Source organism: Stegostoma tigrinum, chromosome 5 (assembly GCF_030684315.1).
Source record: "Stegostoma tigrinum isolate sSteTig4 chromosome 5, sSteTig4.hap1, whole genome shotgun sequence".
NCBI classification, from domain to species: Eukaryota; Metazoa; Chordata; class Chondrichthyes; order Orectolobiformes; family Stegostomatidae; genus Stegostoma; species Stegostoma tigrinum.
In genome coordinates, this window is record NC_081358.1 from 86,658,401 (window position 1) to 86,676,259 (window position 17,859).

At 41.8% G+C, this 17,859-nt stretch overlaps 1 protein-coding gene across 1 annotated transcript in view; it reads right to left on the reverse strand.

Annotated features, from left to right (window-relative positions):
- Window positions 1-502: 502 nt before the first annotated feature.
- Window positions 503-17,859, reverse strand: part of LOC125452081 (matrix metalloproteinase-16-like) — a 233,385-nt gene continuing 216,028 nt past the window's right edge. Inside the window, exons 9-10 of the mRNA XM_048530053.2 lie at window positions 10,846-10,961; window positions 503-3,735 (exon numbers count right to left, since the gene is read on the reverse strand). Of these exons, the coding sequence (XP_048386010.1) occupies window positions 3,401-3,735; window positions 10,846-10,961 (451 nt within the window). The 3' untranslated portion in view covers window positions 503-3,400. The remainder of the gene's footprint in view (window positions 3,736-10,845; window positions 10,962-17,859) is intronic.

A 17,859-nucleotide genomic window follows, 5' to 3' on the forward strand; every position in this document is an offset into this window, starting at 1 on the left:
CCCACATTTCTTTTCAAACACGTTCAAACATTTAATTTTTATTAAATAGACAAGCGACTCCATGGCTACCTCAAGGTTGAATCTAAAGAAAGTAAAATAAAGTAACCAATAAGCTTACTTTACATTGAACTCTTCTGGCAAAAAGACATTATGGGAATGATAGGTGACGTTTAAATGCTGTCTTGCTCTGTGTATTGATACATCCTGAAATGTTCCTGTAGATTCAGAAAGTTCAATAGTGAACTCCTTTGATGGTGAACCTAAAAATCTTAGTGTATGGCAGTGTAATGATTGCTATGTAGATTAATAAACATTTGCACTGATGCTTCCATTTCCATATATATAAAACATTCTTTTAAATCAGTAACTCTGGGTTAGTAATAATAAATAGGGAAAGTTCTCTCAGTGAGAATATTGGAGTTCAAACAATCCAGATGAATTCGAGAAAAACATTCCATGACAAAATTAATAAGGAGTTCTTCAGTTAACTTTGTAGTCTGGATTCCCATTTATTGACAGGTTCGTTTTTTAACTTTTTTAATACAACACAGTGAAACAGTGATGGTGAATACATAAGATATATAATAGTATAAAAAAGATAATTAATCTTCCTGATAAAAGACACTTATAGTTGACATTAAGAACTGTCTGAAAATAAATATGAATCAATAAATACAAAACAATTACTGCACAGTCCTTAACTCTTTGATTGCTAGGGTTGTGCTAGGGGACATAGAATGTTTTGATTCGATGCTTGGTGTGTGCTAAATTGATCATGATCACCCATAATAGTCAAAGGGTTATGACAAGCAAATGTAAACATAAATAATCCATAACATATAACCAGTTACGTTCATATCTGGAGTAACATTGTCTTCCTGCTTCTTTGACCTCTACCCACCACCCAGTTAACAGGGAGAAATCAAATCAACTGACTAGAAATGACTACAAGACTCCATATTTATTTAGTATATTAATACTTATCAGAAGTATGTAATAGGCTGGAGAAGTGGCAACTGAAGGACCGTAATATCTGGAGGAGAAATAGGTTGTGATTGTCTAAATGTGAACACAGGACTTATCTGTGCTTGCCAATCACAGTATCTTTTAGGATCATGGAAGGTATGTTTTTTAACAGCTTACCAAAGCCAAATACAATGGACGAATGGGTTATTAAACAAAATAGGTGGGGCAGTGGCATAAATCAAATAACAATAGACAGAATATTTCAGTTAGCAGGAAAGTATCCCAAGACGATGGTTTCAAATAACATTGGGAGGACTCCACCACCGTATCTTAACTGTAGGTCTTAGTAAGAAGCACAATTATGTTTAACTAGGTAATGACAGGAAATGACAGGTCAGGTCAATTATGCGAATACAGTTCCTTTCCTGTTATTTCATTCTTGGCAGCTAAAGGTTAGAGGCAAGAGACAGGAAGAAAGAGAAAATTCTTGAAGGATGTGGAGCAGTAATATTTTCTAAATTAAGACATTTAAGAAGTTCAGTAATTACAACAGCATGAAACTGTATTAAATCATGTTAAAAGCAAACCTTCAACTGCTCTAAAAGCCACTTGTCATGCACGCTTCCACATAAAACTGAGCTCTGATTTGTCTTAAGTTAATCATATTGGTGAAATGGCTGTTTTTTACATCAGAGTATAGCCTCATGACAGGTGGGCCCCAAGGGGAAGAAATTCTTAAAGTCAACAAGGATTTCAGCTAGTCATTGAGTTTTACAATACTGAATAAAACAATCTTTGCTGCATGATAGCTTAAAGCAGAAACAAACCATAGTAGCTCTGTAATGAACAGGTGGACGATGAAAGAGCCCATTTCTAAAGATGTTTTATTCATTCAACAATTTTTCAGAGAATGCTTGAACACTTCCATCCTCATGGTAATGAATGATCTCTACTCTTCACTGTGTTCCTGGTCTTCACAGTAATCGAGCAGAGGAAGGGAAGGGTGAAAAATGAGTTTTAATGGAAGTTTTAATCCACAAACATTATTTCACTTAAAAGTTACAGATCCTAAATCACATTTCTTTCAAAATGTCTTTCTTTATCTCCTACCCTGTTTGCCATACTTAATTTAGCAATAATTGTGGATCTCTGTCAGTTCATAAATTGTTAACTGTACACATAATGCACGTAAAATTTGAATGTTTAGCTATAGCACCTTGGAATGATGTTGCTATGGTGCAATACTATTGTCTATAGTTATCAGTCTTTATACAATGAGAATAACAAATGTGAATACAAGGAGTCATTAGTAAATAAGATATGCCATTCTGACTGATGCTTATGATAATCAACACACACCTCATTTTTCAATACCAATGGATAAAAAATATCTTAAGAACATTAAAATGCAACTGATTGAGAAACTAAACGCACTTTGGATTTATCTAGTCCATTAATACACACTTCTTCGACCAATCAAGAATTGAACCCATGACATCAAACATCATGTACATTAACTTAATGCTGATGTTGTTCTGGCAGGAATTTCAGGTAAAATTCACTTCGCTGTTAACTTTGTTTAAAATTTCCGTTTCTGTCATTGTACAACAACTCCGAGCCTTCTATGCAAAAAAACGTCCCTCTTGGTGGATTCATAGAAGTTTGAAAAGCCCTCTGTGTGTGGCAGCAGGAAAACCGATCTATAGGAACTCCCTTACTGTAATTCTACATGTCCATTACACAGCATTTAAATCTACATGAACAAAAGCTATTGAAAGCTCCACATATTGACTTTGCTGAGAGCTGCTTTAACAACTGAAAATAAAATGAAAAAATATATTTAAGGCTGTTAACAATATTGCAGATGTTTTGGCCCCTGTTACTTAGTCACAGAACAGTCCAATTTTCTACTCTTCTATATTCCTGGTCTCCGACTTGAAAGGAGCAAGTGCAGCAATGTTTCCTTATTAAACAGATAGCGATACTCTTTGGAAAATGAATGCAAAAGGGTCTGTCTGGTTCAGGGAAAAGATTTAAGTCAGCAAAAAGATTCTCAAACAAACCCTGGAAATAGGAGAGACATCAGGTTCAGCAGGAAAGAAAGTACCAGTCTTGAGAAATATTTTGAGATGTATTTTCTTGATTTTCCTTTTTGAAATCTGGAATCAAAAGTTCACTGGGGCATAAAGCGTGCAGATAAAAGGCCTATACGGAATGGCACACCAAAGAAAGACAAAAGGACTGAAATACAGATGATACTGTGTATCATGAAAGCTTCCCCCTCTCTCTTTTATAATCTCCACTCATGTTCAGAGCAGGCGACTCTGAGAAATTCAGCCATGATTCACATGTATCAGGCAGACAGATGCCTGCTCATTGCTGGGTTCCAGCATAACAGCCCACTTGTTGAAATCTTTTGTTGCTTCTGCGACAATCACACCCACTCTTGCATGGATCGCTTGCAGTACAATATGTGGCGTGGTGTTCCTTTCCTCTTAAATTGAACCACTGTGTAAACCAACACCAGGAAGCACAAGGCCAGCGTACAAGGGATAACAATAGCAATGGCATTCACAGTGCTGGAAGTGTTATCAATTTTAATCACTATGTCAACATCATCTTGAGTATCATGTCTGTCTTTGTCTCCAGTTTTAGTTCGGTCGCATCCCATCCATTCTTTAAGTATTGATCTTGGATAGTTAGGCTCCACCCTGAGTTTATGATTATTGAATTTCCAGTACTCTTTTCCTTTGTAAAAAAATGTATACCCTGGAAATGCAAAAATAAAATTATTCAGTCTCACAGCTTCACACAGTTAAAAGTAAAAAGTAACTTAGAAAGAAACTGAAAACTCTTCAAAAGTTCGAACAATCCAACTGATGCTGACAAGGAGAAAACCAACATTTTGGCCACATATCCCATCAGCACTGTCAGAGTTCCAAGGGAAGTTTCTTTTCAGGATCAGACAACAACTAAAGCAGGAGTTCGAGGTCTCAGGGACAGAGATGTACTTACTTTCACGAAGACTCAGCACAAAGAGATTTATGTGAGTCAGGTGATATTGTGCAAGGTAAAAGGCTATACATGAGGCAATAGATTGTACACTTACCAAACACAAGAACACAAGTGGAGAAAAGAGGAAGCTCTTTGTACCAGGATAACAAAGTGTGAAGCTGGATGAACACAGCAGGTCAAGCAGCATCTTAGGAGCACAAAAGCTGATGTTTCGGGCCTCGACCCTTCATCAGAAAAGGGGGATGGGGAGAGAGTTCTGAAATAAATAGGGAGACCGGGGGAGGTGGATCGAAGGTGGCTAGAGGAGAAGATAGGTGGAGACGAGACAGACAAGCTAAAGGGGTGGGGATGGAGCCAGTAGAGGTGAGTATAGGTGGGGAGGTAGGGAGGGGATAGGTCAGTCCGGGGAGGACGGACAGGTCAAGGGGGCGGGATGAGGTTAGGAGGTAGGAAAGGGGGGTGCGGCTGAAGTGGGAGGAGGGGATAGGTGAGAGGAAGAACAGGTTAGGGACGCAGGGACGAGCTGGGCTGGTTTTGGGATGCGGTAGGGGGAGGAGAGATTTTGAAGCTTGTGAAATCCACATTGATACCATTGGGCTGCAGGGTTCCTAAGTGGAATATGAGTTGTTGTTCCTGCAACCTTCGGGTGGCATCATTGTGGCACTGCAGGAGGCCCAGGATGGACATGTCATATAAGGAACGTGAGGGGGAGTTGAAATGGTTCGCGACTGGGAGGTGCAGTTGTTTGTTGCGAACTGAGCGGAGGTGTTCTGCAATGCGGTCCCCAAGCCTCCTCTTGGTTTCCCAGTGTAGAGGAGGCTACACCGGGTACAGGGGATGCAATATACCACATTGGCAGATGTGCAGGTGAACATCTGCTTGATGTGGAAAGTGCCACACTGGGTACAGCGGAAGATGACTTTCCACAAGTAAAGGGACTTAATGGGTGTGGGTTTATGTCTGCCTGGAGGTGTTTTTAGTGGCAAGATGGTATTAAATCAGACGTGGATGCAGTGTGGAGACACAATTCTCTTCCAGCCTTTTATCAATTGAGACTGAATTTGTGAGGCTAAGGACATCCTGGATGTCATGTGAAGCCCTAAGTTGGGAAATTAAGAATCTCATTGTGGGAAGGCACCACATGATGCTGAGGTGAGGTCTGTGGCTCTGACTCTAAGGCATTCAGTGCCTGATCACGGGACCGAGAATTGAAAATGGGGGGAAGCTGCAGAAAGGTAGCCCTTACCCTTGCTCATAAACTCCTTTCCCACCTCTCTTGACTCCATGCCTCTTATTCCATACTTAATCTCTTTTGGCTTGAAATCCCACATCAATTCACCCTGAGCTCTGTTGGATACATTATCAATAGTGACCACTGCTCAGGAAGGTGGCAACAGAAAACTGCCAGTTCATGATTAGCTGCTTTATCTTGTTGGAGGTAACTTTCCACCTTTGGTGTCCTTCATCTTCGGAAAGGTCAAGCCTGGCAACTGAAGTTTGGGACTTGAATTTATTATCTTCCTTAACATTGAAAACACAGAGTTCTCATCTGTTCTCCAGTCACACAGCAAGACTTGTAGCACAAAGAACAAGTCTAGGCAATGGGTAAAATGTGTTCTTGTAGCACCACCATTCTCAACTGGATATACGGGACTGCAGAGTTCAAATCTGATCTGTTAGTTGTGGGGTTGTCTAGCCTTATTAATCAGTTGCTGCACATAAATAGTGTGCACATTTGGCACGCAGATGGCCCTCTGTATAGCTTTGCCAAGTTGACATCTCATTTTTAAGTATGCTTTGTGTTGTTCCTTGCATGTACTCCTGTTTTTGTCATTGAACTAAGGGTGATCTGCTTGCTTAATGGTAATGAGTTGAGTGGGGGATATGCGGGGCCATAAGATTATAGGTTGTGCTGGAGTACAATTCTGCTGCTGTTGATAGCTCATAACACCTCATGGATGTCCAGTCTTGAGGATCTCAATCTGTTTTAAATCTATCCCATTTAGCAACATGATATGCCATACAAAACAAGGGAAGGTATTCTCATTGTGAAGGTGAGACTTCATTTCCACAAGGACTGTACAGTGGTCACTCTTACCAATACTGTCATGGACAGATGTACCTGCACCATGAAGATTGGTGAGGATGAGGTCAAGTCCGTTTCTCCCTCTTGGTTGTAACACCACCTGCTGCAGGCCCAACCTAGCAGCATTGTCTTTTAGAACACAACCAGTTCAGTCTGTAGTGCCTTTGTTGGCAGACACTGAAGTTCTCTGCCCACAGTACACTCTGTGCCCTTGCCATCCTCACTGTTTCCTCCAAGTGGTGGAGGAGCATTGATTCATCAACTGAGCAAGGATGGCATGTGATATTCAGCAGGAGATTTCGTACATCATAGACTCCCTTAAATTCATTGCTTGCCCTTCTATCTACCCTTCCTCCTCAGAAACTACCTTTTGCCTATGTATTTGGTTAGTTCACTTTAATGTCTCTTTATTTTGTCAGGATGTTTTCCCTTGCCACTTTGAAAGGTCACTGGATATTAAAGGCATCAACCAAATGGAAGGTGTTGTTTCTGAGATGTAGTAAATATAAGTCTTGGTGGAGAAATTACTTTACATAGCACAAATTCCAACAGCGCTACTTTTACACGTTCTCTCCCCTCAATGTCAAATTCTCAGCTTCTTTTGAGTATCGGTTTGACCCTGACTGAAATGTGGTAACTTTGTCGTTATAACTGAGTGAAAAAAATCTCACTTTAGCAAAACGGGCTTACAGCAACTAAACCGATGCTCTGGACTTCAATGACAAACATTTGAAAATATGTTTCGGAGCAGGAGTGAGTCATTAGGTCAAGACAGCTCTGCCATTCAGTAAGGTCAGAATTGAACTGATTATCCCGTCTCCCGTTAACCTTTCACTCCCTTACCTAACAAGAAACCATATACCTCTGCTTAAAAACATTCAAAGAATGTGCTTCAACCACCTTTTAAGGAGAAAAGTTCCAAAGGGTCATGCTCCCATTTTGAAAAACAAAGCCCTTCTCATATTGTTCTTGAATGGATGACTCCTTACTTTTAAACAGGTTCAAGAATCTACCAGAAGAGGGAAAACAAACCTTCCCACATGCATCCTGTAAAGACCCTCGTAAACATATGTTTCAATCAAGTTTCCTCACACTTCTAAACTCCAACAGATACAAGTCTAACCTGTCCAACCTTTTCACACGAAATTACTCACTTGTTCAACGCTCTAATCCTGTAAACCTTCTCCAAACTACTTCTAAAACATTGTTAAATAAAGACACCAATATTGTACACAACAATTCACATATGGTCCCATCAATGCCTTCTGAAACTGAAGCGTAAACCGCGCCCCCCACCCAGTTTTCTACCTAATTCCTCTTGCAACAAACCATATCATTCAATCAGCTTTCTAATGACCTGCTGTATCTGCATACTAACACTTTGCAATTCATTACTGAGATAGCAAGATCCCTGTGCGCCTCAGAGCTCTCCAAGCTCTCATCTTTTGTCAATATGCTTTTTTTTATTCTTCCTGTTAAAATGGGCAACTCCACATTTTCCCACGTGATACTTCGTGTGCTGCTACTTTACCTAGTTACTTAATCTATTTCTATGGCATTTACATTTTGTAACACCCACTTCACGATTTTTCTTATTTTTGAATCATCAGCAAATTTTGTGACCACACCTTTGGTATTTTCATGCAAGTAAATTATATAAATAATAAAAATTTGAAGCCTTGGCACTGATTCAATGGCACAATACTCACTATATCTTGCTAGCCAGAGAAAGACTCACTCATGCTTACTCTCTTGTTTCCTGTTGACAATCTTCTTCCTATTCCCTAAACAATGAGCTTTTATTTTCCACTTTGATGTGCCACCTTAACAAATGCCAGTATATCAATTAGTCCCTCTTGAAAGAATTCTAATGAATTGTTAAGAAAAGATGAGTTTCATTTCATAAAGCTATGTTGAATCTGACCAGTTACCTTGTACTTTTCTGAGTTATCTGGCATAATATCTTTAGTTATAGCTTTTAAATTACCCAAGACAGATGTTAAGGTATCTGATGTGACACAGGGCGGAGCTGGAGGAACATAGCAGGCCAGGCAGCATCAGAGGAGCAGGAAAGCTGACACTTTGGGTTGGGCCCATTCTTCAGAATAGGGGAGGGGGAAGGGAACTCAGAAATAACTAGAGAGAGGAGGGGCTGGGGAAGGTAGGTGTGATAGAAGATAGACAGGTTTCTCTCCCACTTGTCCACCCCTCTGACCTCACTGACCAATCCCCTCCAATCCCTACCTGCACCTACCTATCACCATCCCACTTATCTTCCCCAGCCTCACCCGACCTCTCTCTACTTATTTCTGAGCTCCCTTCCCCCTTCGCATTTCTGAAGAAGGGTTCTGACCTAAAATGTCAACTTTCCTGCTCCTCTGCTGTCTGGCTTGCTGTGTTCCTCTAGCTCCACGGTGTGTTATCTCTGACTTCAGCATCTGCATTTCTTACTACCTCTGAATAAGGTATCCAACATGTTGTTTCTTCCTTTCTACCGGCCTCTCTTTTTGAATCCATGAGTTTAGTTTGTTACTTTACAATCCAATGGAATCATCCTCAGAACTAAAACCAAACCATCATCTATCTCATAAAGCATTTCTGTTAACACCATAGGGTGAAGTCCATCAAAATTTGGAGCTTTCTTTATCAGCCAGCTTTATCTTTGACAGTGAAAACCAAAATGAAATATTTGTTCATTGGCCAGGAGCTTATTCTCCATTATTTATTATCCAGTGTCATTTTCTACAGGACCAATGATCACTTGTTAATATTTTTCATTCTTAAGCATCTACAGAAACTCTTATGATTAGTTTTAAACTTCTAGCTATATTTCTCTAATATTCTAATTTTTCTCTGTAAATTAAACTGTCATTTTTTTGCTTTTTTATGTATTTCATTCAATCTTGTGACTTGTCATACAATTTTGCATAACCATATGCTATTACTTGAAGTTTGATACTACTTTTAAATTTGTTAATTAACCACGGCTGATGAGCCCTCTCGCTGGAATTCTTCTTTCTCATTGAGATACGTCAATTCTGTGCATTCTGAAAAATCCCTTAGAAGTCTGGCACTGCACATCTCTCAACATACCCTTTAACCTACTTGCCAGCTCACGATGGGAAGGTTGGCTTTAATACCCTTATCGTTGCCCTTATTCAAGTTTAAAATACTAGACTTGGACTTCTTTTTTTCCTTAAACTGAATGTAAAATTCAATCATGTTCAAAATTGGTTGACATTGAAAAATAAAACTAAGGAATCTAGAAATGTTTATATGGGAGAAAACAAGGCACGGGGAGACTTTACAGCAATTTTAATAATTCAATGGGGAATAGATACGTCAAACTTAAAAAACACTGAAACCATAAATTCTGCATTATGGAGTTAAGCCTTCAAAAATCGAATTTAAGGAGCATCCTAATGGCGTTGAGGGCAGGCAAGAAAAGGGTCATTAAGGTAGGAAATTCCATTGCATGCATGTCCTAATTCTCAAGATCTCTTCCTTTTGAGAACAATTCCATTGTAGAATCACTTATACTGTTCCCAAAGTTTTCATTGACTTTGACTCGAAAGGAGATACAAATCAACGATTGACCAAGTGAAATATGACAGCCAGGTGAAATGTCACACATTAGACAGATTTACGGTGATGTTGACGGACAGGACAGAGATGTGAGCCAAGACATCCTGCTGTGAGAGCACATGATCTTACACACTTAATGGGTTACATTTTCCTTTTTAGTACTTGTACATGAAGCATCATTCAGGCAGAGGAAACACAGGAAGATCAGGCAGAGGAGTGCGTGGCTAGAATGAAACCAACCTGGTTTACCATTCAGTCAATTACACTTCTGAAGAAGAATGTGTGTGAAGAAAAGATGAGCTACTGGTACTAGTCAGCTAATACAAAGAAACAAACAAAGAAACAAAGAAACCTACAGCACAGGAACAGGCCCTTCGGCCCTCCAAGCCTGCGCCGATCAAGATCCTCTGTCTAACCTGTCATCTATTTTCTAACGGTCTGTGTCCATTTGTTCCCTGCCCATCCATGTACCTGTCCAAATATATCTTAAAAGACGCTAATGTGTCTGCGTCTACCACCTCCGCTGGCAATGCGTTCCAGGCACCCACCACCCTCTGTGTAAAGAACTTTCCATGCTATCTCCCTTAAACTTTCCTCCTCTCACTTTGAACTCATGACCCCTAGTAACTGAGTCCCCTACTCTGGGAAAAAGCTTTTTGCTATCCACCCTGTCTATACCCCTCATGATTTTGTAGACCTCAATCAGGTCCCCCCTCAATCTCCGTCTTTCTAATGAAAATAATCCTAATCTATTCAACCTCTCTTCATAGCTAGCACCCTCCATACCAGGCAATATCCTGGTGAACCTCCAATGTCTTAATCAAAGTAGTCTGAGTCTTCAACTGGACCTTTGTAAAGTGGACCTTTACAAATTAAGAAAAAATGAGACTTTAATCTTCATAGATTGAGCTGATCTCAAACCTGGTTTTCGACTTGATTGGAGATTTACAGCCAAAAGGGTGCAGCTTTACAAATTCTATTCTTAACCCTTGGTTTTCAGTTTGCAACTAAGGCAGTTAAATATATTAAAATTGAAGTTAAAATCTGCTTGGATTTAAAATTCTGTTGTTACATTTATGAAAAGCACCGACAAAAATCATTAAAATTAAATTTTGATTCAAGTTATATACAGCAATGTAGATGTGAACAAAACAACAATATCAGTCGTTAATCATATCTATACTTGCTCTTACCACTTTCCTTGCTGACGAAAGCTCCTTGTGGAGACTTGGGGATTCCTTTCCATATTGAAATGGATTTGGGATAACCACTGTCTACAACATGTGTTTCTTCATTGTACCTCCAGTACCTATAGGGAAAAAGAAAAAGTAGGATTATGAACATTGAGGAGGAAAAATAAGTATTCTTTATTTTCTTGGAACAGTGAGACCTTGGGGGCTTTGGAGGCAAGGGCAGCGAGGGGCTTTAAGTGACCATTCCCTTGCATCCTTTCCATGCTTCTGATTGCAACCAGATTATGGAAAATGGAGGTCGTACACTAAACCAGTAGGCAGGTTGCTTGGATTCCCAGATGGTGCACCAGAAGCTCTTGAGATCATTAATTGGCCACTTAAGGGTCTTAACTGATGGCAGGTCAGGAAAATTCCAAAACTGACCATTTTCTGCGAGATTGCAATTAGTGTGGCGGCCAGAAATGGGTATCTCTCGAGGGCCAATTTGCCCAATTATTTCCCTTCATCACCACCTCCATGGCCACCACTATGCATGGTAAAATTCCACCCAATGTCTCCTTCTTTTGTTGAATTTTGTGAGTTCCCTTCTTTGAGCCTGTTGGCCAGGGACTGTCCACACATAAAAACAGTAACTTGTGAACTGAAGTTGCCTGAGCTCCCAGCCACTGGCTTGGGCTGGTGTGAACTGGTTCAACTCACAGGAATGACATAATTGTGAATCCTTATTTGGTGGAAGAATAATGAGGTAATCTGAAAGGTGTCCTTGCAGTGAGCCGAGGGTGGAAGGACGCCGGCTCATCAGATGAACTAAAAACAGACAAAGAAAGGCACCACAGTTTGGGAAGATAAGGAAAAGAGATAAAAATGAAGGATTTTGGTGTGCTGGTAGGGAAACACTGGAGAACAACCTTCACAATGTTGAGTATCCACTGCTTGGAAGCGGGGAGATAACATTGAGACCTGGGAGAAAAAGCCAGGTCAGCGTGAACTTCTATTTTTGGGCATTAGCTTTTATTTTAGTTGACTGTTCAGGGAGTGTCATGGACATTTAATGGGTGTGAGATTTGATTTTAGCCATGTATGAATTACATGCCTGTTGTTAACCTCTTCTTAACCAAATAGTGTGAATTTTGCAGTATGGTGCAGTGACCTTGACATCGCTGAGGCCAGGCGCCAACTCTCCGACACCTCCGCCTATCACCCCCTGGATCATGACCCCAGCCCTGACCACCAAACCAACATCTCCCAAACCATCTACAATCTCATAATCTCAGGTGACCTCCCACCCACAGCCTCCAACCTCATTGTTCCCCAACCCCACACCGCCCGCTTCTATCTCCTTCCCAAAATCCACAAACCTGCCTGCCCTGGTCAAACTATTGTCTCCCCCTGCTCCTGCCCCACTAAACTTATCTCCACCTATCTCGACTCCATTTTCTCCCCCTTGGTCCAGGAACCCCGTACCTACGTCCGTGACACCACCCATGCCCTCCGCCTCCTCTAGAACTTCCAATTCCCTGGTCCCCAACACCTCGTTTTTACTATGGGCATTCAGTCCCTATACACCTGCATTCCCCAAGCAGATGGACTAAAGGCCCTCCACTTCTTCCTGTCCCACAGGCCCAACCAGTCCCCCTCCACTGACACCCTCATCTGCTTAGCCACTTGTCCTTACCCTCAACAACTTCTCTTTCAATTCCTCCCACTTCCTGCAGACAAAGGGGGTGGCCGCGGGTACTCGCGTGGGCCCAAGCTGTGCCTATCTCTTTGAAGGTTACGTGGAACAGTCCCTCTTCTGTACCTACACTGGTCCTAAACGCCACCTCTTCCTCCGTTACATTGATGACTGTAACGGCACCACCTCGTGCTCCCATGAGGAGCTTGAACAGTTCATCCACTTCACCAACATCTTCCACCCCTACCTTAAATTCACCTGGACCATCTCTAACACCTCTCTCATCTTCCTGGACCTCTCCGTCTCCATCTCAGGCAACCACCTGGAAACCGATATCCATTTCAAGTCCACTGACTCCCACAACTACCTAGAATACACCTCCTCCCACCCACCTTCTACAAAAATGCCAATTCCTTTGCCTCCGCTGCATGTACTCCCAGGATGAGGCATTCCACTCGTGTACATCTCAGATGTCCTCATTTTTCAAGGGCCGCAACTTCACCCCCACAGTGGTGGATAATGCTCTTGACCGTGTCTCCCTCATTTCCCGCAACTCATCCCTCACACCACGTCCCGGCAGTAGCAACCAAAACAGAATTCCCCTCGTCCTCATGTACCACCCCACCAATCTCCGGATACAACGCATCGTCCTCCGACACTTCCGCTATCTGCAATCCAACCCCACCACCAAAGACATTTTTCCCTCCCCACCCTTGTCTACCTTCCAGAGGGACCAGTCTCTCCGTGACTCCCTTGGCTGCTCCACACTCCCCTCCAGCCCCACCACATCCGGCACTTTTCCCTGCAATTGCATAAGTGCTACACCTGCCCCCACACCTCACCCCTATCCCAGGCCCCAAGAAGACGTTCCACATCAAGCAGATGTTCACCTGCACATCTGCTAATGTGGTATACTGTATCCACTGTACCCATTGTGGCCTCCTCTACATCGGGGAAACCAAGCAGAGGCTTGGGGACTGCTTTGCAGAACACCTACACTCAGTTTGCAATAAACAACTGCACCTCCCAGTCGCAAACCATTTCAACTCCCCTTCTCATTCCTCAGACGACATGTCCATCCTGGGCCTCCTGCACTGCCACAACGATGCTACCTGCAGGTTGCAGGAACAGCAACTCATATTCCGCTTGAGAACCCTGCAGCACAATGGTATCAATGTGGATTTCACAAGCTTCAAAATCTCTCCTCTCCCTACCGCATCCCAAAACCAGCCCAGCTCGTTCTCGCCTCCGTAACCTGTTCTTCCTCTCACCTATCCCCTCCTCCCACCTCAAGCCGCACCCCCATTTCCTACCTACTAACCTCATCCCGCCCCCTTGGCCTGTCCGTCCTCCCTGGACTGACCTATCCCCTTCTCCCCTCCCCACCTACACTCACCTTTCCTGGCTCCAGCCCTGCCTCTTGGCTTGTCTGTCTCCTCTCCACCCATCTGTTCCTCAATCCATCTTCTATCCGCCTCCCCCTCTCTCCCTATTTATTTCAGAACCCTCTCCCCCTCCCCCATTTCTGATGAAGGGTCCAGGCCCGAAACTTCAGCTTTCCTGCTCCTAAGATGTTGCTTGGCCTGCTGTGTTCATCCAGCTCTACACCTTGTTATCAAAGTGTGAATTGTATATCTGTTTCAACTAATAAAGTTAGTGTTTAGTTGACACAGATCCAACTTTCTGCAATGAGCCAATAAGTGTTGTTGAGGATGATATGTATCTGAGCAACAAGCCTTTCCCTTGTTTCTAGTGAGCCCATTTGCTGTCCTTTCTGGTTCGTTATTCAAATTTTAACCGTTTTTAGATTGCCTGTCTGTGAACCGTTTTACAAAGGTTTCTTGCATTGCATCAAAGGCAGATTATCTGATTAGTGCAAGACAGTGAAGAACAATTTAGATTAGCACTTGGAATGCCATACAATACAAGGCTACAGGCTAAGTGATGGGAAATGGGTTTGGCTGAGGGGGAATCTGAATGAAGCATACAAAATTATGAGGGTTATCGACAGGAAGACACTTTTCTCCTTACTATAAGGGTCAAAGAACAAGGTAAGATCAGGGAAGGATGTTCTAAGGGACAAGACAGGATAGACAGAGGAAGAATGCTCCCAATTACCAGGGAGAAAGGAACAAGAGTCACAGTTTGAAGATATGGGATTGGCCATTTTTAGGACTGAGATAAGGAGAAATTTCTTCACCCCGATAGTGATGAACCTGTGGAATTCACTGCTGTAGAAAGCATTTGGGGCCAAAACATTGAATGTTTTCAAGAATGAGTTAGATATAGATTTTAGGGCTAAAGGGATAAAAAAAATAGGGAGAAAGTGGGAGTCTGGCATTGAGTTGGATGATCAGCCATGATCATATTAATTGGCAGAGCTGGCTTGATGGGCAAGATAGCCCACACCTCCTCATTTTGCATGTTTCTACAGTTTGAAGGAATTTAAAGGCAGACTCTTTTCATCCAGAGGTGGTGCATAGCTGGAACCCAATGCCTGAAGGAGCAGGAGAGGCTGGAATCATCACGAAATTTAAGAAGTGTTTTGATGAAAACTTGAAACGTCATAGCGCACATGGCCATTATCTGTAAATGGGATTTGCACTGCACCTTTATTGCAACAATGGTGACAGAACAGGGATGGCTGCAGGGAAATTTGTGGCCAAAGTATGCTGTGTTAATTTAACATTTATTTTATGGCATTGTTGCCAAAAGAATAATGGTAGAGGCTCCAGCTTATTCATTAGAACAGCTCACTAGTACGCTATTGAATGATTTGCCTCCAGTTTGCCTGCCTGTTATTAGATCACCCAGTAGTTAAGAAAAATAAGGGAGTAAGGAACTGGGTTGCGTCAGCAAGTGGACAAAACAAAAATCAAAAGAGGCAATGATCTTGGTTTCTGAAGAAGGGTCTCGACCCGAAACGTCAAACTTTCCTGCTCCTCTGATGCTGCCTGGCCTGCTGTGTTCATCCAGATTCACACCGTGTCATCTCAATGTTCTTGCTGTCTATACTTTGATCAGATTGCATTTTGAATTCCATGTGCATTTCAGATCAAAGGAAGGATCTGATTGGAGGAGGCATGGAAGAACAAGCAAATGATTCTGATTCTCAGGGATTTGTATGATAAGAAAATATTCAATTGACTATCTGCTTTGGAAAAGTGAAAACATTAGGCTACAGCAAAAGCATCAACAACTTGCATTTAAATAGCATGTTTAGCAATTAAATGATTCGGAGACTTCGTAGTATTGGTTCAAAAAAAATTGAGACCAAGCCACAAAAGAAGGAATTTTCTCTCTGAAAGGTTTGTGGGCCTTTGAAATTCCTATCCTCAAAAGGCAGTGGGTGAAGAATCTTTAAATATTTTTAAGGCGGAGTTAGACACCAAAGGGATGAAAGAATAACAGGGACATGTGAGAATGTAGAGTTGAGGTTAACATGAGAGGCATGGATAGAGTCGATAGCCAGAGACTTTCCCCCAGGGCGGGATTGACTGCCACAAGGGGTCATAGGTTTAAGGTGTTAGGAGGAAGGTATAGAGGAGACGTCAGAGGGAGGTTCTTCACCCAGAGAGTTGTGAGCGCATGGAATAGTTTGCCAGTGGTAGTCGTGGAAGCGGAGCCATTAGTGACATTTAAGTGACTGCTGGACATGCACATGGACAGCAGTGAATTGAGGGGAATGTAGGTTAGGTTATTTTATTTTTGGATTAGGATTATTCCACGGCACAACATCGTGGGCCGAAGGGCCTGTACTGTGCTGTACTTTTCTATGTTCTATGTTAACATCAGACCAGCCATGACCTCATTAATCAGCAGAGCTGGCCCAAAAGGTTGAGTGGCCTACTCTTATTCCATGTACATATGTTTGTGTAGGAACAGATATCTAAAAGCTTCAACAACCAGGAGGTGGGGTATGTAACTATAGTGTGTTCAGGTGTACAAGATGGCCTGGCATGGCATAGATGAGGTCGCGAACCAAAGTAGAACACAAAAACTTGCCCTAAATCAGGCAGTTCTACAGCACTCAGTCCTGAAAGAGACACTGCAATAACACCCAGCACTGAAACAGACATTGTTACAGCACCCAGCCCTAAACCTCACATCAACACAATATCCAGCAATGAATCTGTGACTGTTGCCATATTGCTGTAACTATTGGATACTGGAGTGCTTCAAAGACTCAGCAGATGTTAGGGCATTAAATCAATAAGAGCATCAAGGTCCCTGACATGGATTGATATCTGCCTTTTAAGGATAGAGTCTTATGAACAATTATTCCAGTGTTAACAGACTTAAAGCCATCCAAAAGCTTTAAATACATAGTTAAATATTTCCAATAATTATCATAGACCATCCTAAACATCTTTTGAACTTAACCTGCCTAGATTTCTGATTCCAGAATGTGAGGAAGCATGAGCTACATCTCCTGTAAAAGCTGGCCCAGTTCTATCAAAATTGCAAGGCGTCTGAGATGTCAACCCTAATAATAGGGCAGGCAAAGTCAGGATTACTGCATGCACTTGTACCCTTCATGGCCTCTTCTACCACCATGCTTTAACCAGCAGAGGCATCTGGAGGAGGGACTGTTCATAGATACTACCACATCACATGGATGGATTTTCTTTGAACTCACTAAAATCTCTCAATATCAGGCTTAGGGAGTGCCCAATGGTCAATTATACCTTATGCCAATGTCAGTTTTGAAGCCTACAGTTTAACAATTATGATGATGCTGTGGCTTTAAGAGGTTTGTTCTGGATCTTTTAAAAGAGTTATTGCATGAGAGATAGCGACAGTCTGTAAGTGAGTAAACAGCTTGTGAGGCCTTGGGGAAGTGCGGAGTGGGGTTTATTAATTTGGAACAATAGTAGCAGCCTGAATGAGCGTGGTCGAGCTCCCACAGAATCAGGGTTTTAGGTTTCGCTTTCAGTAGTTGCTTTTATCGTCTTGAAGAGTTGGAAACTTTTTTTGTCCCTCTTTCATTTCCAGCCAAAAGCTGGGATTTCTCTGCCTGCTATGGGAGTTGCATGTGATACAATCTGTTTCCCGAGATCGTCCTTTTCAAAGCATGTGTTTACAGGATATTACTACATTGGAATACTCAATTAGTAATAGTTACTGTATCTATTATTCTGTTAATTTTTCCAGTAGGGTTCAGTTATTCTAATTCTTTCTTTCCTTTATTATATTTTAACAATAGTGGATGAATAAAGTGTGTTTTCTTTTAAATCCAGTCGCTTGGCTAATTGAATTGCATGTGAAATGCAACACCTTACATTTACCTTTAAAATAAGAAAAAAATTAGGCTCCACGCTATCTTCTGAATATTTTGA